At 35.6% G+C, this 26,065-nt stretch overlaps 3 protein-coding genes across 3 annotated transcripts; all 3 read right to left on the bottom strand.

The window, feature by feature from the left end:
* Positions 1-2,904: 2,904 nt before the first annotated feature.
* On the bottom strand, positions 2,905-3,833 carry LOC133045513 (olfactory receptor 4C11-like). Its single transcript, XM_061127607.1, is given in 2 exon segments — positions 2,905-3,230; positions 3,233-3,833. Coding segments are annotated over 2 exon segments (927 nt in total).
* An 8,740-nt stretch (positions 3,834-12,573) lies between these two features.
* Positions 12,574-13,503, bottom strand: LOC133046175 (olfactory receptor 4C46-like). Its single transcript, XM_061129107.1, has one exon. It carries the CDS (start codon positions 13,501-13,503, stop codon positions 12,574-12,576), a length of 930 nt encoding a protein of 309 aa, XP_060985090.1.
* A 10,077-nt stretch (positions 13,504-23,580) lies between these two features.
* Positions 23,581-24,510, bottom strand: LOC133046222 (olfactory receptor 4C46-like). The gene has a single exon (XM_061129139.1). It carries the CDS (start codon positions 24,508-24,510, stop codon positions 23,581-23,583), a length of 930 nt encoding a protein of 309 aa, XP_060985122.1.
* Between the last annotated feature and the right edge of the window lie 1,555 nt (positions 24,511-26,065).

Genomic DNA, 26,065 nt, shown 5'->3' with positions numbered 1-26,065 from the left:
CCATTGTTGACAAAGTAATGTCTCTGCTTTTTAACATGCTATCTAGGTTGGTCATAACTTTCCTTCCAAGGAGTAAGTGTCTTTTAATGTCATGGCTGCAATCACCATCTGCAGTGATTTTGAAGCCCCAAAAATAAAGTCATCCACTGTTTCCACTGTGTCCCCATCGATTTGCCATGAAGTGATGGGACCAGATACCATGATCTTAGTTTTCAGAATGTTGAGGTTTAAGCCAACTTTTTCACTCTCCTCTTTCACTTTCATCAAGAGGCTCTTCACTTTCTGCCATAAGGGTAGTGTCATCTGCGTATCTGAGGTTATTGATATTTCTCCTGGCAATCTTGATTCCAGCTTGTGCTTCCTCCAGCCCAGCGTTTATCATGATGTAAGCTAAAAATAGAACTACCACATGACCCATCAATCCCACACTTGTGCATCCCTCTAGGAAAAAAACAATTTGAAAACATACATGCACCACAATGCTCATTACAGCACTATTTATAATAGTCAGGACATGGAAGCAATCTAAATGCCCATCGATAGAGAAATGGATAAAAAAGTTGTGGTTACAAACATACAGCGGAATGCCACTCAACCATGCTGTGCTATGCTTAGTTGCTCAGTCCTGTCCGACTCTTTTTAACCCCATTGTCTGTAGCCCACCAGGCTCCACTGTCCAGGGGATTCTCCAGGCAAGAATACTGGACTGGGTTGTCATGCCTTCCTCCAGGGGATCTTCCCAACCCAGGGATCGAATCCAGGTCTCCCGCATTGCAGACAGATTCTTTACTGTCTGAGCCACCAGGAAAGCCCTACTCAGTCATAAAAAGAACAAAATAATGCTATTTGAGTCAACATGGATGGACCTAGAGATTGTCATGCTGAGTAAAGTAAGTCAAACAAAGACAAATATCTTATGATAGCACTTATATGTGGGATTTTTAAAAAGAGGGTATAAATGAACTTATTTATAAACCAGAAGTAGAGTCATGGATGTAGAAAATAAATTTATGCTTACAAGGGAATAAGGAGGGGCAGGGATAATTTGGGAGCTTGGGATTGACATGTTCACACTACCATATATAAACCAGGTAGCTACAAAGGACCTGTTGTATACACAGGGAACTACTCAATACTCTGCTATGGCCTATATAGGAAAATAATCTAAACAAAAAGAGTGGATATGTGTATATGCATAACAGATTCACTTTTCCATATACCTGAAACCAACAGAACATTGTAAATTGACAATGTACCAATATATTTTAAAATGTCAAAACAACACACACACATAAAGCCAATGCTTATGGATATCTTCAGTTTGATTTTCCTTCCATTATAACTGTAACTTGTATTCTCTAAATAAAATAAAATATTGCTGGCAAACATATGTGGTGGCCATTAATTAAAAATAGAAATTTTAGTAAGTATATTTAATATTCATTTATGTAACAATAGCACATACTATATTTCATTATGAATGCAATCTTGAACCCTTATGACAAGCCAATAACATAGAGATTATTTTAATTTCCATTTTATAGACAAACATTGAGGCCTAGAAGTCCATCTATCTTTCCTGAAGTTACAGGTCTATGAGGTGATAGAACAAGGATTTGGATTCATAAAGGCTGAACCCAAAGCTAATGCTCTTAATCATTATATTCTACTCCCCATTTCAAAGCTAGAATAAAACCAGTTCATGACCACTTCATCAGTTCCTAATGTTTCCTGTGTTTTAGTTCACATTGTGGATGTTTAAATAAAGTGGATTAGAGGCATTTATTATGTATTAGAGATAAGGAAGACATCTGAAACTGTTTTGAAACCTTCCTTCTTATATTTCTTATATTTCTCAGCAAACAATCTTGAGGATGGGTTTACTCTGGGAACTTCAGAAAATTGCTATTTGTTCTGAATTTGCTATTTGTGCTTTTGAAAGACATATTCCACTTTATAATATATTTGAGACATAACTGAGACAGCAAAAAAGGGACTGGAAATATCAGGAATTCTACTTCTTCCTGAGAGAAATGAAAGTATACTTAGAATTGAGAGTTTCTCCTTTAGGTGAATCACTTTTGAGGGCAGATGACTATTCACAATTATACACTCTGTTTATATTAATAACATCTTCCAAAACTCATTTAAAATCACACCATTTCCCCTATTTAATTTGGCTGCAAATACTTCTGAAGCACATAAAAACTTCTAAGTTTTCTTTCCCTGTATATCATCATGTTCTATTATCTAAACTTTATGCTTTCATATGCATGTGGGCATATTTTATTCTCTTTTATATCTCTTACATTTGTTCATCCATTCAGTGATCTGAAGTACAAATAACCACAAACCCCTGTATAGTAAGTGTATGTGTCTGTGACTGTTTGTGTACTGGCATGAGGGATATTTAGACTAGATGAGCTTGTAACAGAATTATGACACTTCTATTCTCTTTTATACATATGGGCTTCCTAATGCATCACATTAAACTTTTGAGTTGCCAGTTTAGACACTGAACTTTGCAATGTCCCAAAAAGTACAAATGCATGAGAATTTTTTTTAAATGTTGTTTTTGCTCTGTTGGTGATGTACAGGGAAGCCTTGTGTCCTGCAGTCCATGAGGTTGCAAAGAGTCGGACACAACTGAGCAACTTAACTGAACTGAACTGATTGAAAAATAAACTCTGACAGGGGATCATGATTAGAATTGGCAAGTTTGGTCCATGTAAGAATGAGAAGCTTTGGTATTCATCTTGCCTGTGAAATTAAAAAAAAATAAAGCAAAGCATACTTTGATTTTTTTATGCTATTCCCACAAGAGTCAAGCATTGCCATATATGTTAATTTGTACAGATTCACTAAAACCATGACTCAATTAAACAATCAATCCAGGCCCACAATTCATCTTTTGCTTTCTGAGGTAATTCTGACATGCCATAACTTTCTCATGGCATTTTTCACTTCTGCATTCCTCAATGTGTAGATGAGTGGATTGAGGAAGGGTGTTCCAATCATGTAAAATACTTCCAACATTTTGTCCATGGGGAATGTGGTTGGGGGCTGAGTATATATAAATATACATGAACCAAATGATAAGACAACTACAATAACATGGGAAGTGCAGGTGGAGAGGGGCTTTTTCCTCTCTTTTGCACTGTGGTTCCACAGCGAATGCAAGATAACAATGTAAGAGATCATCAGAATAATAAAATTGCTTGCACAAAGTGCCCACTATTAATCACCATCAGTAAGTTCATCACATAAATATCCATGCAGGCAAGTTTCAACAGTGGCTGCATATCACAGCAATAGTGATCAATCAAATTGGATCCGCAGAAGGGCAATCTCAAGGCCAGAATAATCTGAGCCACAGAATGTGTAAAAGACCCTATCCATACAAGAACAATCAGGATAATGCAGACTTGCCGGCTCATGATGGTTGCGTAATTCAAGGGCTTACAGATAGCCACATACCGATTCATGGCCATGAGGACCAGGACAAAGATCTCCATGCATCCATATAAATACAGTGCAAAGACTTGAGTCAGGCACTCATTGTAAAATATGCTTTTCTTTGCAAACAGGGCATCCACAATTAATCTCGGGGCTACTGAAGTTGAAAAGCAGGTATCAACCAAAGACAAATAAAATAGGAAAAAGTACATGGGGCTCCCAAGTGTACAGCTGAATTTTATGGTCGTAATAACAAGCAAATGACCCATCAATGTTCCTACATAGAAAATGAAGATTACAAATACCATTTTCTGTCTCTTAGGATCTTGAGTCAATCCTGACAGTATGAACTCCATTACACTGTTATTTTGCTGCATTGTTTCATGTGGTGAGGGCAACACTCAGATGAGAAAGTATCTGCAAAGGAGAAAAACAGAAAGAAAATGGCACGAATGCTATATGTGTGATAAGTCACTTTAGTCATGTCCCACTCTTTGTGATCCCATGGTCTGTAGTTGCCAGGGCCCTCTGTCCACGGAATTCTCCAGGCAAGAATACTAGAATGGATTGCTATTTCCTTCTCCAGGGGATATTCCTGACCCAGGGACTGAACCAGTGTCTGTCTCCTGCTTTGGCAGGTGGGTTTTTTTTACCACTAGCATGATAGAGCCCTAATAGGTACACATGATCATGGACTGCCACCTTCCAATGCATAATCATTTACTGCAATACAATGCTTTATCTGAATTAAATGGAATTCATAATACTCATTCAGCCTGTTTCTTAAATGCATCTGAAAATAATAATGTAAGAAATTGAAAATAGTAAGTAAATAATTCTTCAGATGCCATGAATATTAATTTGAGTTATTTCACAAGAGTGAATAACTTTTTCAGCTGAAGGTTATCTTCAATTTCTATCAAGGACATATTGATATTAATGTTCCCTATTGCAGAAGTAGAGAAACAGTTTACCTAATTTACTCAATATGCTGTCACATCTTCAGTGATAAAATACTCTTCTAGTCAATATTGCTTTGAGTAGTGATTGTCTAAACATTTCAGAATGTCTTTCATAATAAAACCTGAAGATTCTTGAGAATCTCTTGGACAGGAAAGAGATCAAACCAGTCATTCCTAAAGGAAATCAGTCCTGAATATTCATTGGAAGGACTGATGCTGAAGTCGAAGCACCAATACTTTGGCCACCTGATGAGAAAAACTGACTCATTGAAAAGACCCTGATGATGGGAAAGATTGAAAGCAGGAAGAGAAGAAGATAACAGAGAATGAGATGCTTGGATGGCATCATGGACTCAAAGAACATGAGTTTTAGTAAACCCTGGGAGATAGAGAAGGACAGGGAAGCCTGGTGTGCCACAGTACCTGCAGTTGTAAAGAGGTGGATATAACTCAGTGCCTGAACTACAGCAGAGCACACACACAAATACATGCACATGCACACACTGCATTCACACAGACACACGTGACAGACTGAGTGGGGAGAAATAGAAAGCATACAGTTTCAGCAGTGAGCTCACAGCCAGTTGATCCAGCCTATCATTGCATTTATTTGAATCTGTTGCCTTGACTAAGTTTGATTTTTACTTTACTTCTTAAACCTGTCTAGTTGTTTACAATTTTAATATTTTTCAATTTTAATGTGGTTTCTTTAGTATTTTAAAGTCTTCATTGAACTTATCACAATACTGCTTCTGTTTTTTGTTTTGTTTTTCCTGGCTGCAAGGCTAGTGCAATCTTAGCTCCTGACCAGGAATAGAACCCACATCCCCTACATTGGAAGGCAAAATCTTAACCACTGGACCACCAGGAAAGTCCCCAGATGTTGACAATCTTAAATTCAGCTCTTATTTATTTATTTATTTTAATTTTAGTCTTTAAATTATACTATGTTGTTCAAAGTTAAATTTGAACTCAGAGATTCACCGTCTTTTAAATGAAGGAAAAATTTCAAAAATGAACATATGCCATATTCAGAACTTTTTAAAAATATTTCAGGCTTATGGTTAAGTACTAGGAATTTATAGTGAACCCAGAAAGCTACAAGCAATACCTGTAACTTTTTCAGTAGAATTCTTATAATATATATTTTTAATGGCCTATATTGTTACCTCAAGTAAAGGAAGACAAAAATAAAGAGCATTTTTTCATATCTGGCTCTATGTGAATTACTGAAAAATTTGTCTTATATGTCTTCATAGTCTCCAAACAAGCAGTCAGTAACAAATTATATATGTCCAACTGGTAAACTATATTTACAACTTACATGCCAGATGAAAGCATAATTTTAAGTATAAATAGATTTCATTTATTAATCTTAGAAAAGCACAGTAAAATAATTAATGGGCAAAAGAATCCATTTTAACAAAGGCTCTTCTTGTGAAATACAACTAAACATAGATAAATATGCTTAATTTCATTCACGGTTAAATACATTCAAATTAGATAACATTTTAACTCATTTTTTAATAAAGCAATCTTTGTGATGCAGTCTGTTGATGTATAGTGCTGACAAGTTGTGGGTTGTAGTCAATTTACACATTTTTGGTAGGAGGCTAAGAGGGCTCAGTCTCTTAGGAGATAATTTTCTTTTTTTAATTAATTTATTTATTATTTTACTTTACAATATTGTATTGGTTTTTGCCATACATTGACTTGAATCCTCCATGGGTGTACATCTTTTCCCCATCCTGAACAACCCTCCCACCTCCCTCCCGATCCCATCCCTCTGGGTCATCCCAGTGCACCAGCCCCGAGCACCCTGTCTCATGCATCGAACCTGGACTGGCGATTCGTTTCACATGATAAGTTACATGTTTCAATGCCATTCTCCCATATCATCCCACCCTCGCCCTCTCCCACAGAGTCCAAAAGACTGTTCTATACATCTGTGTCTCTTTTGCTGTCTCACATACAGGGTGATCGTTACCATCTTTCTAAATTCCATATATATGCATTAGTGTACTGTATTGCTATTTTTCATTTTGGCTTACTTCACTCTGTATAAGGGGCTCCAGTTTCATCCATCTCATTAGAACTGATTCAAATGAACTCTTTTTAATGGCTGAGTAATATTCCATGGTGTATATGTACCACAGCTTCCTTACCCATTTGTCTGCTGATGGGCATCTAGGTTGCTTCCATGTCCTGGCTATTATAAACAGTGCTGCGATGAACATTGGGGTGCACGTGACTCTTTCAGATCTGGTTTCCTCGGTGTGTATGCCCAGGAGTGGGATTGCTGGGTCATATGGCAGTTCTATTTCCAGTTTTTTAAGAAATCTCCACACTGTTCTCCATAGTGGCTGTACTAGTTAGGGGATAATTTTCAACATCTATAATATTACAACTGCACTCAGCATATGGGTCTAGTGATTCCATTGCCTACAGATACTTTTACTCACAGGATCAAAGACCATCATTACAACCTTTTTTCTGAGAGCAAAAGATGAGAATGGTCTTAAAATATATGTGAAGGGAACTGAATAAATAAGAGGTGGCAGTTTTATTTATACCAGTTGTTGGTTAACCCATTATTAGGAGCATAACACGGACTTCCCTGGTGGTCCAGTGGTTAAGACTTTGACTTCTAATGCAAGGAGTGGGGGTTTTATCCCTGGTCAGGTAGCTAAGAACCTGTCTGTCTCATGACCAAAACATAAAAAAAGAAGAAATATTGGAACAAATTCAATAAACATTTAAAAAATGGTCCACATCAAAAAATACATTTTAAAGTAAACAAAATAAGGTGACAGCACTGTATGCTAGGAAGTTAAGTGTTAAGTAAGGACAGGAATTTTTGTTCATAAACAACTGAATTTGAGCGCCTAGAAAAGAGTAGGGTCTTAACCAGTATCTGTTAAGTGAACGGAAGCTTTAAGAAAATAACCTATACATACAGTCTAGTAGTGTTTCACACTATACTATATTCAGATGCCATTGAGGTTTTTAAGATCTTACCATGTTTGTAGGAATTTATGCAGAAGTTAGGATGTTCACTTGTTGTTTTTTCATCCCAAGGTAGTTTGGACACCCTTGACTCAAATGAAAAATCATTTTAAATGATCTTAAAAACCTGTTCATCTGGAACAGGAATTCTTTGATCTCACAAGGAGACTTAGGTCCTCGTCAGCATGCCAAAAGACAGACTAAGTGGATTCCAGATTCATCCCACATTTTCTGAAAGCCACTCTCACACAAGACTTTGACCAGGGAAGTATTTCTCTTTTGCCTCCTTGGAGGAGTACATAAATATGAATGATGCAAAATATAGAATTCTGCAGAAGGTGATTCCCTAAAGTGTCCCTTCCCTTCCAATTAAGAGAAATGAACCACATGTGATAAACAACTTAATTTTCAATTTGTCTTATTACCTATGGAAAAAATATGGCTTATACCTTCAATTACAGATGTTTACGTGGGCCCTAAGTGTCATCTTTGGACTAGAATTAAAACAAAGATGGTCATCCAGAACACAGGTCTTGTTTACTGATAACATTCTTCAAGTAATGAATCAGGACTTCTTAAAAAAAAAAACTGACAGATTCTAGGTCTGCAGCAAGGAATGTAAACATGAACCAGAGCATCTTGCAGCAACAGAAAGTAAGGAAATGCTAAAGCACACACATCTGCACAGTGATGAGAATAAGCCAAAGGAACACAGAAGTCAAAGAAAAAAAGTCCCCCGTGCCCGAACTGGAAAAAACATTTCAGCAACAAAGCAAATAACAGACAACTGAAATATAATCCAAAGTATAAAATAAATACCCATGAGTTATAATGATATAAATAACTGTACCAATTACTAGATGGAGGAGAATACACAAAATTCTAAATAATGTATGCAGATACTTTGTACTCAGTTGCTCCAGTTTTTCAGTGTCAGCTGAGCACACATCTAAGTGACTTCATTCCAAAGACAACACTATGGAATTAGGGAAAGGAGTAAATTTATAATGAATAAATGTGGCAAATACTATCTGAGTCAGATGATCAAATTTAACACCAACAGTGGCAGGTCACATTGGGAGTATGTACCCACTGATACGATATGATGAAAGTGGAACTTTATGTCTCTGGTCTTTCTCCCAATAACCATAACCCTGCTCTAATGGCCCCATGCAAAATTTTATACAAAGTATCTGCCTAGTCCTTAAAACTACCAAGGTCAAAGTCATCCAAAACAAGACAAGTAAGAGAAACTTTCATTTTTGGAGGAGCTAGAGAAAACAACTGAATGTGAAATGGTTTCCTGGATCAGATTCTGGAGGAGAAATACAGCATTAATAAATTTAATTAATTTACAGATTTTAGTTAAAAATAATGTAATATCAGTGGTTAATTAGTTGTGACAAATGTACCATACTAACGTAAGATGAATACAGGTGAAACTGAATATCAGTCAGTCAGTCAGTTCAGTCACTCAGTCGTGTCCGACTCTTTGTGACCCCATGAATCGCAGCACGCCAGGCCTCTCTGTCCATCACCAACTCCCGGAGTTTACTCAAACTCATGCCCATCGAGGCAGTGATGCCATCCAGCCATCTCATCCTCTGTCGTCCCTTTCTCCTCCTGCCCCCAATCCCTCCCAGCATCAATATAGGGTATATGAAAACTGTGTTATTTTTTTTACAACCTGCCTATAAATATAAACCACTTATAAAATACAAAGTTTATGAAAAATGAATGGCATATTTTAACTCATCCTCATATTTTCTGTTGTAGCATGTGTTAGAGACCCATTATTTTTAAGTGTTGAATCATATTGTTTTAACTGTATACCACATTTTGTTTATCTGCTCATGTGTTGACGGGTACTTAGATTCCTTAACAATTTTGGCTGCTCTGAGTAGTGCTACTACCCTACGAATATCTGAATTCCTGATTTCAATTCTTTTGGGAATATGTCCAGAACTGGAAAAGCTGGATCATTGGGTAATATTATTTTTCACTTATTCAGGAATGTAACACTGTCTTTCACAATGGCTGCAGTTTCCTCAACCAATGCAGGGCTAGTCCTTCAGATAGCGGATGAGAGGTCAGGTCCTCTGGCTGTGGGGAGATCTCTTCTGTTGGCAAAGAAGACTTGGTTTTCTTTTGTTCCCTCTTCCTGGGTTACTCAAACCGCCAGTGATCTATGATAGAATCTGGATTTCATCATGACTCTTCTTTCTCAAATCTTCATTTTATATATGAAATTATTTTGCTTATATCTCTGAAATATTTCTGGAACCCTTCTCTATTTCTCCATTTTACTTTGGTTTTCTTAGGTGCAAATGCAGAGAGGGAAATTTATAAAAGTAATTTCTAAGGAGAAATGTTGAGGGAAGCTGTCTCTAGTACAGGGGGAAAGGAATAGAGTCTCAGTTAGTGTTTGGATTTACCCAGGAACCCAGAGAGGTCTGCAGTATTTATTGTACTGTGATACTGGTTCCACCTTAAGGCAGGAGGACCAGCCTTTCACCCCCAATCCAGTCATTTATTGGCCAGTGGTGGACCCTGGGATGGTGAGAGTAATCCCCAGTGAAGCAGTCCCAATTTTCTCTGGTGCAATTGTACAGAAAGGATGGGGTTGTGAGTTCTTAGCTGCTCAGCCATACGGCAGCTACTCCTGGGTACACTGGCCCAGTGAGAGAGGTCTGACCGGGTGCAACTTGGCCACCACATTCCGTGTCATCACTGGTTCCGCCACAGCTCAAGCCTCTATCATGTCATACCCAGATAATTATAGTAACCTTCTAACTGCCCTACTGCTGCCTGTCTTGCTCCCTTCAATTTATTTTCTGTACTGTATCTGGAGTCATCACCTAAATCTCCACTTTAACTGCATCATTTGCTATCTTAAAAGACCATTCAGTCTTTTCCATATAGTACATAGCATCAAGCCTTGACACAATTATGAGACCCTTCTTTAACTTCCCTATGTCCATCTCTTGCTATTTTCACTTTATAAGCTAAATGCCCAGCATGTTTCCTGGCATATAGCAGGAATACAATAAAAAAATTAAATGAATAGCTGATTTCACAGCTCTATCAAAATTATTAGGATTCCTGCATTCTTATATTCACCTTCTAGCCTTTGTTATATATTCCATCTCCAAGAACACCCTTACTTCAGTTGGTGCCTGTTTACTCTAGAAACATTTTCTCATACTTTGAGTTTCATTTTTGACATTATTTCCACTCTGTAAACTTTCTGATTCCAAAGTCTTTGTTGTATATCCATCTAGCATGCTTTCATAGCATACCGTGTTTCCACTGTCTTATTTTTTGTAAAACTGCATTGTAACCACCTATACTTTTGGGGGTCTCTCAGTGGTCCTAAGCTTTGTGAAGGCATCTCTTGAATTTCTCTTTATTACTGCTGCTGCTGCTGCTAAGTTGCTTCAGTAGTGTCCGACTCTCTGCGACCCCATAGACAGCAGCCCACCAGGCTTCCCCATCCCTGGGATTCTCCAGACAAGAATCCTGGAGTGGGTTGCCATTTCCTTCTCCAATGCATAAAAGTGAAAAGTGAAAGTGAAGTTGCTCAGTCGTGTGCGACTCTTCGTGACCCCATGGACTGTAGCCCACCAGGCTCCTCCGTCCATGGTATTTGACAGGCAAAAGCACTGGAGTGGGGTGTCAGTTCCTTCTCCACTTTATCACTGAAACCCAAGCAAATATTAATGTGCTTTGTTCATTCCTTGGACTCAAAACTATTTGTTGTTTAATGAATGAAGGATGAAAGTGATAAATGGAATACATTTATACTGAAATTACTTCCTATGTAACTGAAGCTACTTATTAAAAAAAAAAAAGAAAAACTTTTCATAATATAATGTTACCCAAAAGCAAACAGATTCACAGATAACAGAAAAAGTCCACAGTAACACAATAATGAAATCTTGGTAATAGCACAAAGAATAAAAGGTAAATAATTTGCTCATTTGATTACAGAAACAGCTTTAGTTTCTTTCTTTTTCATAGTGTAAGTGGGAATAAATAAAAATTGTGGTTTCCAAGGAGATAAAACTAGAATTCATCCCAGACTCTGAAACATGTAAAAGTAGAAAAAATTTCCTAATCTCTTTCACAACCTTATTTATCTTCATTTTATTAGTGTTATTCATCTCTCTTTACACTTATATTATTTATTCAGAATGTATTATGAACCAGACATTGGGCTAATTGTAAAAAAATGTTAGCAAGTAGGCAATACTTTATGGAGTATGACTATTTACATACTTAATAAATTGAAATTCCCATCTGACATTAAATCATATTTTATTTGAATCATCCATCCTTCTGATTCCTTATCAGGATAAGATGGTTACATGAGTGATTAGAAGTGATTCTGAATGCAATAGGAAATTTTGAAATATGGTATATCACTTATTACTTAGATGTTAAATGGTCCATTGCTTTTATATTCCTAGAATAGTTACACACCACAATAATACACTACTTGACATAAAACCAGCAGCCATGACACATAAAAAATGCTCAGTATTATTAATTAAAATCATTAGCATTTATTCATATATAACAACAACTAAGTATACATATATACATTATGCTAGTATATATGCTAAGGTATAATATATATCTATATCAATATATATTTCACCAGAACTGTTTCTATAAATGTTAACAAATGTAACTATGAAATGCTTGTTGATCATTATGGCCTGGTCCTACCTCACAGCATTTAAGAACATGGTCTGACAGTTCAGGTAGGTTCTGGTTACTGGTTCCTCAGTATTTTTGCTTTGAAACATATTTCTTGCCATTTGTTGACTCACTTGTAATATGGCGATAATAACTATGTCTACACTTTGGATTGTAATTGAAATTATGAATAAATATCAGCATATTTCATTACTTTTGTTTTATTAGAAAAATAGTTTTGAACCCATAAACATTAATGAAGTTAGATAAATAGGTAAAAATTTGGTAGTTTTCTAAATTTGCAAAAGCCTATTTTTTGGTCCCAATTCTACACCAGTTTATTCTGCCCACTTTGTAGAATTTATGATTTATACTAGCTTCTTTCTTTGGTCAAAAATATCCTTCTGAACTTTGCCTCTGTTCAATTGACTTTGGTGTCCTGGTACATTTATATTACATCTAAAATAGCTTTCCGACTAAACAATTTCCAAATGGCATTTTTCATCTGGTCATTTCTCAAGGTATAGATTAAGGGATTTAACATGGGAGTTATCATAGTGTAGAATACAGCCATTGCTTTATCAATAGGTAAAGTAGCTGCAGGTCTCATGTACACAAATATGCAGGGCACAAAGAAAAAGATGACCGCTGTGATGTGGGACATGCAGGTGAAGAGGGCTTTTTGTCTCGCCTCCAAGCTGTAGGTCCTCAGGGAATGCAGAATGACCACATACAAGCCCATCAGGAGGAGGAAGTTTAACAGACAGATGAACCCACTGTTGGCAGCAACAAAGAGCCCTAGAGTGTTGGTATCAGTGCAGGCAAGATCAAGCAAAGGGTTCAGGTCACACATAAAGTGGTCTATGACATTAGGGCCACAGAAGGGTAACCTGAAGATGAAGAGAATCTGAATGGTTCCATGAAGAAAGCTTCCCACCCATGCCACTCCCACTAGCAGTCCACACAGCCGCCGATTCATGACGGTCGTATAGTGCAAGGGCTTGCAGATGGCCACATAGTAGTCATAGGCCATCACAGTGAGCAGGATGACATCAGTACCTCCAAAGAAATGTTCCCCAAATATTTGAGTCATGCATCCATTGAAGGGGCTGGTTTTCTTCTCATAGAGTGAATCTATAATGAGGTTAGGGGTATTGACACAGGAGTAGCAAGCATCGATAAAAGAGAGATGAGCCAGGAAAAAGTACATGGGGGACCCCAATAATGAGCTGGTGGTGATGGTGACCAAGGTGAGCATGTTCCCTACCATAGAAACAATGTAGATGAACAGAAACACAGCAAATATGACTTTCTGCATCTCTGGATTCTGTGTGAGTCCCAGCAGAATAAACTCTGTTACATTATTCCTTTTCTCCATGTATCTAATATTATGGTTAATTACATTACATGAAAAAAAGTCACTTTTTCATAATGCAACCTTGAATTCTTTATCTCCGGTAATAAATACCTAAATTCTATTGAGTTCTGTAACCTTATGAGTTTATTTGAGATTAAAAAAAAAAAAAAAAGAGCTTCTGATATCTTGAAAAATTGCTCAAATTCTTTTCTGGGAGAAGATAATGCTTAGAATCATGAGGAACTTAGTGAACACTGAGGCAAGAGGGGATCTGTATACACTGAATCATGTAAGATGACTTAGGGCCTTAGTAGAAGAAGTAGGTCTCATGTATAGTGGCAACTAAGCCTGAAAAAAGAAATAGAAAGTGGATGCAAAGGCTATCAATTCAAAGTTAAAGAGTTTTCCTTTTAATCTTAGAAAATGAGAAATCAGGGAAAGTAACTGGAATACTAGTAGAAGGATGAAGAAGCATTTGAGAAAGAGGGAATGCTGGATATAACTCTAATAGAGGTCTTTGTGTGACTTGTATGAAGCAGGTTGAGGTTCAGGAAAGTGAAGGAGAACAGATAAGGCAACCCCAGGATCAGACTAATTGTAATAGGTGGCATAAATTGTAACAGAGCATTGTTGATGAGAAGGATATGAAAGAACACAGTTACTGTAATCAAATGAGCATTGTGTTGCTTAATTCCAGTAAATTTATAATGCTAGCAAACATACTTTCAATGACTGATATCATCATGCATGATAGCAACCTATGTGGATAGTATTATTTCATTTTTTGCACAGGATTAAAAAATTGTAAAGACTACGTTTAGTCATAATAATAATCATTAACTAAAACTTAATGAATACTGACTGTGCTTCAGATTTTTGACTCATGTTCTATATTATGTCATAATAAACAATATTTAACTAGTAAACTCTTTTGATATGACCATGATGACTTGAATTACTTTAATAACTTTAGAGACGAGTGTATATCAGGCAAATAACACAAGAACATCCACACATCCACACACAATATACCTTTTTTGAATCCTCAAATGTTAATTAATGAGTTTTAGTAAGCTCCAGGAGATGGTGGAGGACAGGGAAGCCCGGCATGCTACAGTCCGTGGGGTCACAAAAAGTTGGCCTGAGCAACTGAACAACAGAACAACAACATACGGTGCTTCTCTCTTTGTAGATCCATTTTATTTTTGTGTCCCCTTAGCCTTTTTGTTCTCTCTCCAAGTCCCCTATAGAATATAATCTCACAGATTCTTCTGCAAAATGTTGAAAATCACAGTCCCAGTGGTAAAGTATGTTGTTCTGAGAATCAGAGAGACCAGATAACAATCTTGTTTTCCCCTACTTACAACTCCTTGATCTGGGGTACATTTTTTTGCAGCTTCCATCCTTGTTTCCTCTAGTCAAGTGAGAACAGCAGTGTCTGCCTCACAGGTTGTTATAAAAAGAGATTGAGGAAACATGTATGAGTATACCCACCACACTATGGGGGACACACAAAGGCATTTCATTTATTCTTCTATTTATGAACACGGCATTAAGAAAAATTGACATTTTGTGCAATAATACAAATAGATTAACCAATTAAAGTGAGGAAGAGTCATCTCCAATTGTACTTTTAATGAAGTCATAGAGACCCTTATTATGCACAGCAGTTAATCCCAGGAAAGGTTCTTCACTTTCATGTTTGAACTAAACAAGTGATCATTTATATAATTTAATATTTATGTTTATTTACATATGTGTAAATTATATTTAAGCTTTATTGTCATTCACATGATTAGTCTTAATCATTAAAAGAAGTATCCCATGGCCAAAGAACTATATCTGATATTTGGCTAGATCTTAAAAATTTCTTAAATTCTATGAGCCATAATTTTTTCTTTTGTAAAATTATGTTAATGATATTTACAAACTACCTTTTGAAGAATGGGGTGAAGTTAAGTTGCTCTATTACTATATTTGAAAACTGTTGAAACATAATGATTACTGCATACAGAGAATGACAATCTCTATGATTGACACTATCAAAAAACTTACCTTCTGGTCTTAGATGATATTTCATGATTTTCAAAGTGTTCAGAACTAATTCCATTTTCAAATTATCCCACCTCATCTTGGGATAAGTAGCTTTCAGTATGAAATATATGACTTATTCCAAAAGACCCTGTTCAGATTATTCACAGTAGAAATATAATCATTTTTATAAGTCTAAGTCTTTTTTTCTAGCCTAAAGGCTCACAAAGTTTATGAAGAAAATCTGGGGCTTGAATTTAGAATGCATTAGTTTGGAACATTATGGGGAAATGGCCAAAACAAGTAGTTTTAGTCCTGCAGACAAGAGGCAGAAAGAGTGGTAGAAACATATGCAAATGTGTTGTTGCATACTTGATGAATCTTGCTCTGAAGATGAAAACAGGAAAAACATTTTCATCTGTGATGCATGGATATTTAAAGAGATTTCCATAAACGTTCTTGTCTTGTAGATGCTATTTTCTCTCCAGTGAATTAATTATCTGCTTTGCTGTTAAAACTTTGTCTTAGAAGCAGGTATTCTGGAGACATGCATTTATAAAACTTTCATTCCTGAGTGGAGAATTGTATTCCCTGCACTTGCAACCAAAACGTGTGAGTCCTCTTATTCTATCTGAACCAAGCTTTCTAAGAAGGCTGATGTCCTGTGAATAGCAAGGACGGCTTAATTCCAGCCTGGCAGCCTATGATGTAGTTAACTTGTGCACTCACTTTGGAAAGAAAACGTCTGTCTTATCCACACTAAGGTGTTACTGGAAACCTGGTATCCACTGCCAAGACAGCCAAAAGCAATGAGGACGTAATAATGGCAGTGGTTTTAAAACACTTCATGTCAAACCAGTTTTTTGCAGTTATCATAGTACTTTTAGAATGGACAGAAACTATAAATGGCTCCAGTTAAGTCATCTCAGGAATCCATGTGTCGGGCATTATGGAACCCTAGGCAACATTAAACATGTGGAGAGATAGCTAAAGCTCAAGAAGGGAGGTCTAAATTCAAACACAAGAATTGTTCACCATTCTTATCACTTTGCGTGATTACTTTTTTCCTTTTAGTCATTTTAGGACATGTGCAGTGATAGATTATTGAGGTTTTAGTTTCTTTTCCCTGATGACTAACGATGTTGAACATATTTTAAAAAATATTCTATTGGCCATTCCTGTATCTGTTTATTTGCCCTTGGAAGTTTATTTTCAAATTTTTTGCATGATCTAAGAATGATATCTGAGTTTCTTATTACTAAGTTGTTGTAAAGATGGTTTATATATTCTAGATATAGGTACAGATATACATATATATACACACACACACACACAAATTTATGTAGTATATAAAATTGTGTGCATAAACTTTTATACATAAATATATTTACATGATATATATATGTGTGTGCATATATGTGTATATATATATATATATATATGTATATATGTGTGTGTATATATATATATATGTATATATGTGTGTATATATATATATATATATAGCATATATATACAAAGTACCTATGTGTGTGTCTGTCCTCAGCAGTGTTCAACTTTTTGCAACTTCCTGAACTGTAGCCCACCAGCTTCCTCTTCCCATGGGATTTTCCAGGCAAGAATACTGGAGTGGGTTGACATTTCCTTCTCCACAATGTGCCTAAAAGAGAAATCTTTACATTTTCTTAGTGATAATGCTAATTAGCACTATTATATATTCTAGATTATCCATATAAGAAAAAAATGAACTTCAGCCACTACTTTATGCAAAAAATAATGCAAAATGAGTCAAATAACTAGATGTTAAACTTAAGCCTGGAAAAATTCTAGAACAAACACACCTGATGTGGAGGTAGATCAATATTTTAGACCTGACACAATAAATAATCACTTGTGAAAAATCAGCATTTGTTTTGCATTGAATTAACTTGATGTCTTTTTAAAAATAATCTCTACATTTACATTTTTTATGTATATTCTATTTTGTTTCAATACTATACAACATGTTTATGGGAGGTTTATACTAAGTTTTCAATTTTGGTAGAATTATTTTCCAATTTTGTCCTTTTATTGAGAGTTATTTTTCATCCCAGTTTCTTTTAAAAGTTTATATTTCAATATAAATTTCAAAATATGATTTTTAGTTTCTTCAAGAATCTTGTGGGCTATATTTATTGGAACTGCTCTAAAATTATAAAAATTGATATGGTAAACATATTGAATCTCTTAATCTATCAACATAGCATATATCTCCCTTTAGTTAGAGATTTACTTTCAATAGTATTTTATGGTTTTTATATATAAATCTTGACTACATTTTTTAAATATGCTCTTAATATGTTCATCAAAGTTCATGTTTTATAGTATTTTACATAACGTTTTGTTTCTACTTTCAAATTTTAATTGCTTTTATAGAAATCCATTTGATATTTTGTGTTGAAATTTTAAACCTGTGACCTTGTTTAGTTAGTTGCTTAGGTCTATTTTATTTTTTGTAGAGCCCTTCACAATTTTTACCTATATAGGGATGTTCTCTGTCCATAAATATATTTGCAAGATCTTGCTCTTCTCTACCCATCCGTGTGTCTTTTATTTTTCTTACTTTGTTGCAATGGCTGGAGTCTTATAATATAGAACAGAATTTGGAAAGTAGAGTCTTGTTTCTAATCTTGAGAGAGAATTCATCATTAAGTATGAGGGTGGCTATAGTTTTCATACCAATGCCTTTTTTATCAGGTTGAGTAAACACTTTTCCTTTTCTTATTTAGTAGTAACTATCTTGTGGAATACATATTCATAAATATTTTCATTCATAAATACAAATAGAAGTGAACTAATTTGCATGCATCCTTTGAAAGGATCGCAAAAAGTCACCACTTAGCAACGGGACAACAGCAACATCTGAGATGGTGTTGTTATCCTCTTTTATTCTGTTAATTTTGTGAATATAATTGATTATGTTTTTCACTTCAAACAATATTTATTCCTGGTATAACCTAAATATGGTCATGGTGATTCATTTACTTTAATTTGTTTAATACCAAAGTTAATAGAAGGAAAGTTATCATAAAGATCAGAGAAAAAAAAAAATAAACGAAAAGAAAATGAATAAAACAATAGTGAGGACCAACATCTTATCACTATTTTACATTCCCATCAGCAGTGTTTCTAGCTTTCATTTTCTTGATAGTGTCCCTTGATGCACAAGAGTTTTTAATTTTGATGGAATCTAATTCTTCTATTTTCCTTGTGCTATTTGTGCTTTTGTTGCTATATTTAAGAAAACATTGGCTTATCCAAGGTTATGAATATTTCTCCCTAATAAGAATTTTGTGTTTTTAGATGTGCATCTGATCCTTGATCTCTTTTGAGTTAATATTCATATATGGTGTGAGGTAGGGTTCTGAATCCTTTTTTTTTTTCTTTTCATTTTGATACAGAAGTTTTTCAGCACTACTTGTATATATACTATTCAATGCCTACAGAATGTTGTTCGCAACCTTGTGAAAAAACAGTTGCCAGTAGATATAAGGGTTATTTCTGGACCTTTATTTCTATTCTTTTGATCTTTGTCACCTCATTTTAATACATTGTTTTAATTACTGTAGCTTTAAGTAAGTTCAGTGAGAAGTGTGAGTCCTCCCAATTTGTTCTTAATAAAGAACATTTCAAAACTATTTCAAGACTCTTTAGCTATTTAGGATTTCTTGGAGTGCCTTATGAATATTAGGATCAAAGTTTTCTTTCTGGAAAAAAAATAATACTATTAGTATCTTGATGGAAATTATATTGAGTCTACAGATCGCTGTGAGGAATTATGTTATCTTAATTATACTAATAGTTTAATCTATGAATGTGAGCTATGTTTCTGTTTATAAGACTTTTAAAATTTCCTTAGAGTAACCTTTTATAGGTTTCAATATAAAGGACAGCTATGGAAGGGGAAAGGCAGATGGAGAAACCTTCTCTCTGAAAGTAACTATTGCTTCCCCAGGAACTCTTTCCTTGGGAACAAGGAAATGACTTAACGTTTTCCTTAAAATGAAGCAAGGACCTTGGAGACCCCTGTTTGACCAGATCACTATCCGGGCTCTGGACACTGAAAACCTCAAGATCCATAGATGGACCTTCCTTCACACACACAGGATCTTCTGATTAAATTTCTAAGCACTGTCACCGTTTTTGTTTGGTTTTGTTTTGGTTCCCAAATCATTTAACTGTATTTGATGATTTGCTTTCAATAATTGTGTGTAGTTCTGAACCCTCAAATTATAATTTCCATGATACATTTGTGATACAGGACATATACAAATAACTTTTCTACAGTTATTCCTAAATCTTAAAGATAGGAACACCACCATATGCTTTACTTACAGTTTTTTTTTTCTTCCAACAGCTGAAAAAAATATATATATTATTGTATTTAGACTTTCTTGAAAGTGACTTTTTTGATTACAGTTTGTTATTTTTCAAGCTGCTTCTTATTCTTCATGCAATATGCTTTCCTTACTCTCTCAATTCTTTCAAATAACCTACTTATAATTTAATTCAGCTCTTATAATTGAATATATCTTGAAAGGTTTTACTTTGGAAGTTTCAGGCCCATTGCAAGTAGCCTATTGGTGTACTGAAAGTGTTAATCACTCAGTTGTGTTCAACTGTTTGCGACCGCATGGACTGTAGGCCACCAGACTCCTGTGGCACCTTCATTTCAGTTCAGTTCAGTCGCTCAGTCGGGTCTGACTCTTTGCGACCCCATGAATCGGAGCACGCCAGGCCTCCCTGTCCATCACCAACTCCCGGAGTTTACCCAAACTCATGTCCATCAAGTTGGTGATGACATCCAGTCATCTCATCCTCTGTCGTCCCTTTCTCCTCCTGCCCCCAATCTCTCCCAGCATCAGGGTCTTTTCCAATGAGTCAGCTCTTTGCAAGAGGTGGCCAAAGTATTGGAGTTTCAGCTTCAGCATCAGTCCTTCCAATGAACACCCAGGACTGATCTTTAGGATGGACTGGCTGGATCTCCTTGCAGTCCAAGGGACTCTCAAGAGTCTTCTCCAACACCACAATTCAAAAGCATCAGTTCCTCAGCACTCAGCTTTCTTCACAGTGCAACTCTCACATCCATGCATGACCACTGGAAAAACCATAGCCTTGACTAGACGGACCTTTGTTGGCAAAGTAATGTCTCTGCTTTTTAATATGCTGTCTAGGTTGGTCATAACTTTCCTTCCAAGGAGTAAGTGTCTTTTAATTTCATGGCTGCAATCACCGTCTGCAGTGATTTTGGAGCCCCAAAAAATAAAATCTGACACTGTTTCCATTGTTTTCCATCTATTTCCCATGAAGTGATGGGACCAGATGCCATGATCTTAGTTTCCTGAGTGTCGAGGTTTAAGCCAACTTTTTCACTCTCTTCTTTCACTTTCATCAAGAGGCTTTTTAGTTCCTCTTCACTTTCTGCCATAAGGGTGGTGTCATCTGCATATCTGAGGTTATTGATATTTCTCCCGGCAATCTTGATTCCAGCTTGTGCTTCTTCCAGCCCAGGATTTCTCATGATGTACTCTGCATATAAGTTAAATAAGCAGGGTAAAGATATACAGCCTTGATGCACTCTTTTTACCTATTTGGAACCAGGCTGTTGTTCCATGTCCAGTTCAAACTCTTGCTTCCTGACCTGCATATAGATTTCTTGAGAGGCAGGTCAGGTGGTCTGGTACCCCCATCTCTTTCAGAATTTTCCATACTCTCCTTAATCCGACCTGTTCCTTGTGCTGAGATTCTTACCCCCATGTGCCTCAAACAATTGCATACATATTATAAACAACTGACCATAGAATTTTGGGGTTTTGACCAGATTGGTTTTGCCCAATCTTCTAAACACATTCTTTCCATGTTCTTAACCATCCAGCAAAATCGTTGGTCAAAATCCATGAATCAGTACATATTGCACATCTGACATGTCTTTTTTCCAATCAAGGTGAAAAACCAGGTGTATTGCCTGAACCCGCACTAATTGGGAGGATATCCATCTCTACTGGCCTTGAAGGATTTTTTTTTTTTTTAAGAATGAATGGGGCTATTAGTTCTGCAGCTGTCTGCTTTGGGGTGATGCCTGCTTACCACTGCAGAACTCTTGGTATAAAAGTCACAAAACCCCCCTTCTTCTGTCCACTGATCAAAGTCAAATACATGCACATGTGCAGTCACTTCAGAATTGCCTGACTCTTTGCAACCCCATGGATCAGTGTTATATTTCTTGAGCTCAAAATTATTTGTTGTTTAATGAATGAAGGACAAAAGAAATGAATGGAATATATTTTCACTGCAATTGTTTTCTGTATAGACAGAGATACATATTTTTAAAACTGTTTTTCATAAAAAAAGTTACTTGAAATAAAAATTAATAACAGAAAAATACAACATGTACATGGGATGGACGTGTGCACACTGCTATATTTAAAACTGATAACAAACAGGGATCTACTGAATAGCACATATAACTCTGCTTAATGTTATGTGGCAGCCTGGTTGGGAAGGAACTTTGGGAAAGAATTAATACATGTATATGTATGGCTATTAAGTCCCTTTGCTATTCACCTGAAACTATCACAACATTGTTAATTGATTATACTCTAATACAAAATTAAAAGTTTAAAAGTTAAAAAAATTAATTTGAAAAAAGAAAAAATATGACAAATCAAACAATATTCATAAAATAATAAATTCTAAGAGCAGAGAAGATATCAATGTAAAAGATTGTTTTTTACATGATAACATGTTTTCAATTTTTTTTTTTTTCTTACATAGGCAGGACTAAGACAACTTGTGGCTTCCAAAATAGACATAGATAGAATTCTTCCTAGATTCTGAAATAGATGAGAAAAAAAATTCTTATTCTCCACTACCACTTTTTTCCTTTATTTTACTGGATGTATTCATTTTCCTTTCTAATAATGCTTATCCAGTCAACATTTATCATAAACCAAAATTTTGCTATTTGCAGAAATTATTGCTAGAAAGTCTGCAAGTATTTCATGAAGTAGGACTGTTAAGATAATACGTTGAAATTACTGTCTGGAATTAAAATATTCTTTTATTTAAATCATCCTCTTTTCTGATGATTTATAAACCTAAGTTGTTGACATGAAAAATTCAGAATATTTTTTTGGTTTTTGCTTTTTTAATGCATCACTATTTTTTATTTTTAATGTTTCTTAATGCTAAAATGGATATGGTGTAATATTGTTACTTATATATTAGAGCTTAAATGACCCATTCATTTTGTATTTAAAAAATAGTTACATAACATGGTGTTACAATTAGCATATTACTACCCACTATGGTATACAAAAATGAACAGAGTAAGTGAAAATATGTGATTTAGTTATATATCTGAATAAATACATGTACTAAAAGACAGTACATATACTAGTATATAGAGTCAATTAAAATATGTATAACAAATATATATTTGTATATATATAGAGATAGACAGGAAGATAGATAAATAGATAGTACAGGATTGCTGTTGTCTTAATAAATGGTAACAGTATAATTATATTACCTTACTATTGAATTGCCCGACAGTATATCACAGCAGTGAAGAACATGGAATGAGAGGAAATTATACTCTGATTACTGGATCTTCAATTTTTTTGTTTTGGATCATCCTCTTCTATGTTTATTACTCACCTGTTAAAATGGGGATAAAAACATACTTACCTCTTTTTGTTCTTATGGAAATGACTGCTAATTGTCAATAAGTTATCTATTTTATTTCATTTTACTGGGGTTAAAGCTTATGGATGTATATACACTGATGAAACTAGTAAAATCAGTCTCCAATTTTGCAGAATATTTTAAATAATACAAGTTGTCCTCTGCTAGGTTATTCTATCATTTCTTTCATTACTTTCTTCTCCCCTTCTTGCAGAAGCAATGATTTCTGTTGGTTATTATTTTCTTTATCTCATTGATATTCTTAACTGATAATGTGTGTTCACCAATAGTGTCCTTTTGACATTTGCATCAGTTGAATGAACATTGGAACATAAGCACATTTTATTGATCACTTGAAATCACTTTTCTACCACACAATTTCCTAATGGCATTTTTCATCTGGTCATTTCTCAAGGTATAGATTAAGGGATTTAACATGGGGGTTATCATAGTGTAGAATACAGCAACTGCTTTATCAACAGGTAAAGTGACTGCTGGTCTCAGGTAAGTAAATATGCTTGGCACAAAGAAAAGGAGGATCGCTGTGATGTGGGAGATCAACGTGGAGAGGGCTTTCTGCCTCACCTCCAAGCTGCGTGTCCTTAAAGAGAGCAGGATGACTGCATAGGAGCTAATCAAGAGAAGGAAGATCAACAGACAGATGAACCCACTGTTGGCAGCAACAAAGAGCCCTAGAGTGTGCGTATCAGTGCAGGCAAGTTCGAGCAGAGGATTCAGATCACACATAAAGTGGTCTATGACATTAGGGCCACAGAAGGGTAACCTGAAGATGAAGAGGATATGAATGGTTGCATGAAGAAAGCCTCCTGCCCATGCCACTCCCACTAGCAACCAACACACCTGCCAGGTCATGATGGTCGTGTAGTGCAAGGGCTTGCAGATGGCCACGTAGCGGTCATAGGCCATTGCAGTCAGCAGAATGACATCAGCGCCTGCAAATAAATGCTCCCCAAAGATCTGGCACATGCATTCAATGAAAGAGCTGGTCTTCTTCTTATGAAGTGAAACTACAATCAGTTTAGGGGTATTGACACAGGAATAGCAGACATCAATGAAAGAGAGATGAGCCAGGAAAAAGTACATGGGAGACCCCACTAATGGACTGGTGGTGATGGTGACCAAGGTGAGCACATTTCCTACCACAGAGACAATGTAGACAACCAAAAACACTGCAAATATGACTTTCTGCATCTTTGGATTCTGTGTCAGCCCCAGGAGAATGAACTCTGTCACGTTGTTCCTGTTCTCCATGTATCTCATGTTATTGTTAACCATATAACCTGGGACAGGGGGAAAAAAGATCTTGTTTTAGTTCAACCTTGAGTTCATTAAACATCTCTGCCTAATAAATAACACATGCCTAGATTCTTATGACTTTTTTGTGATAAAAGAGAATATTCCAATCTGCTGAATATTTCTTATTTATGACTGTAAGAATCTGAGAATATGAATGTAGTGAAGAAGAGGGTTTTGAGAGAAAATCTTGTATGTAGATCTAGTAAAGATTTTTGTGTACTGGGATGGAGTGAACTGAGTTTCACTAAGGGGATGGAAGCCAGATATAAGCCTGTTATGTGACTAGTTAATATTAACTCTTTCAGTGCACTGGTAATGAAAGAATAGTGAAATCCCGGAGCTTCTGTAATGCAGTTGCCAAACAAATTGCATAAATCCAATAACTTTGTGGTAGCTAATAAAATTATATAATGACTGATTTCCATGGGTACTACATGAAAACAAACTGTAAATGGTATTATTTTCTCAATTTGGCACATAATCTCAGAGACTAAAGCTAGCAGTAATATTCATGATAATATTGTGGGAGTGCAAGCATACTCAGTCATGTCTGACTCTTTGCAAACACATGAATTATAGTCGCTAGGCTCCTCTGTCCATGGGATTTCCCAGGCAAGAATACTGGAGTGGGTTGCCATTTCCTCCTATGGGGTATCTACATGATTCAGGGATTGAACCCATGAATCCTGCATCTTTTACATTGGCAGGCAGACTCTTTACCATGGCACCACCTGGAAAGCCAGATCTCAATTTGAATCAATACTTCAATAAAATTGTGTTTTTTTCATTTTTTCATTAAATTATGAACACTTACTATGTGCTAAAATTTTTTCTCATACATTTGGTTATTTAGTCCTTGTTACAAACCTGTCAGATGATTACCACCATCATTTTTATACTTATTTTACACATCAGGGCATAGAAGAATAGAGAAGATAAAGATCCTGCCCCAAATCAAGCAACAAATGAAAGACAGATAAAAGATTATTTCAGATTATACTTCTCATCTCTTTTTTACTGCAAATTCTTAAAACACATCCTTTATATTAGGCTAAAATATACAATGTTGAGTTAGTAAATTCCTTTTGACATGACTACAATAATTATAATTGTTTAAATAGTATTTCAGAGGTAAGTATATACAAAGCAATTTCACTGACAATGAAAATACACATACATACAGACCCAGACACATGTATGCATAATATAATACACTGGAACCCCAAATGTTAGTAATTATGTGGCACTGCTTTCATTGAAGGTCAAATTAGTTTTTTTTTCCTCTCTCCTTCACCTAATTTTCTTCTTCCCTTAATTTCCTTACAAATCATGAACAGACTGTTCTGTAAAATGCTGAAATGATGATCCCAGTGGTGAAATACATTGGTTTGAGAATCAAAAGGACAATATCACAATCTTGCTTTTCCCCACTTAAAATTCCTTGATCTTGGGTATATTTCTTGACACCTTACATTCTTGTTTCCCCTAGTATCAAGTGAGAACAATATGT

This window comes from Dama dama, chromosome 24 (assembly GCF_033118175.1).
Source record: "Dama dama isolate Ldn47 chromosome 24, ASM3311817v1, whole genome shotgun sequence".
NCBI lineage: Eukaryota > Metazoa > Chordata > Mammalia > Artiodactyla > Cervidae > Dama > Dama dama.
Note: the sequence above shows the minus strand (reverse complement) of the source record. Positions and strands in the feature narration are given on the sequence as shown.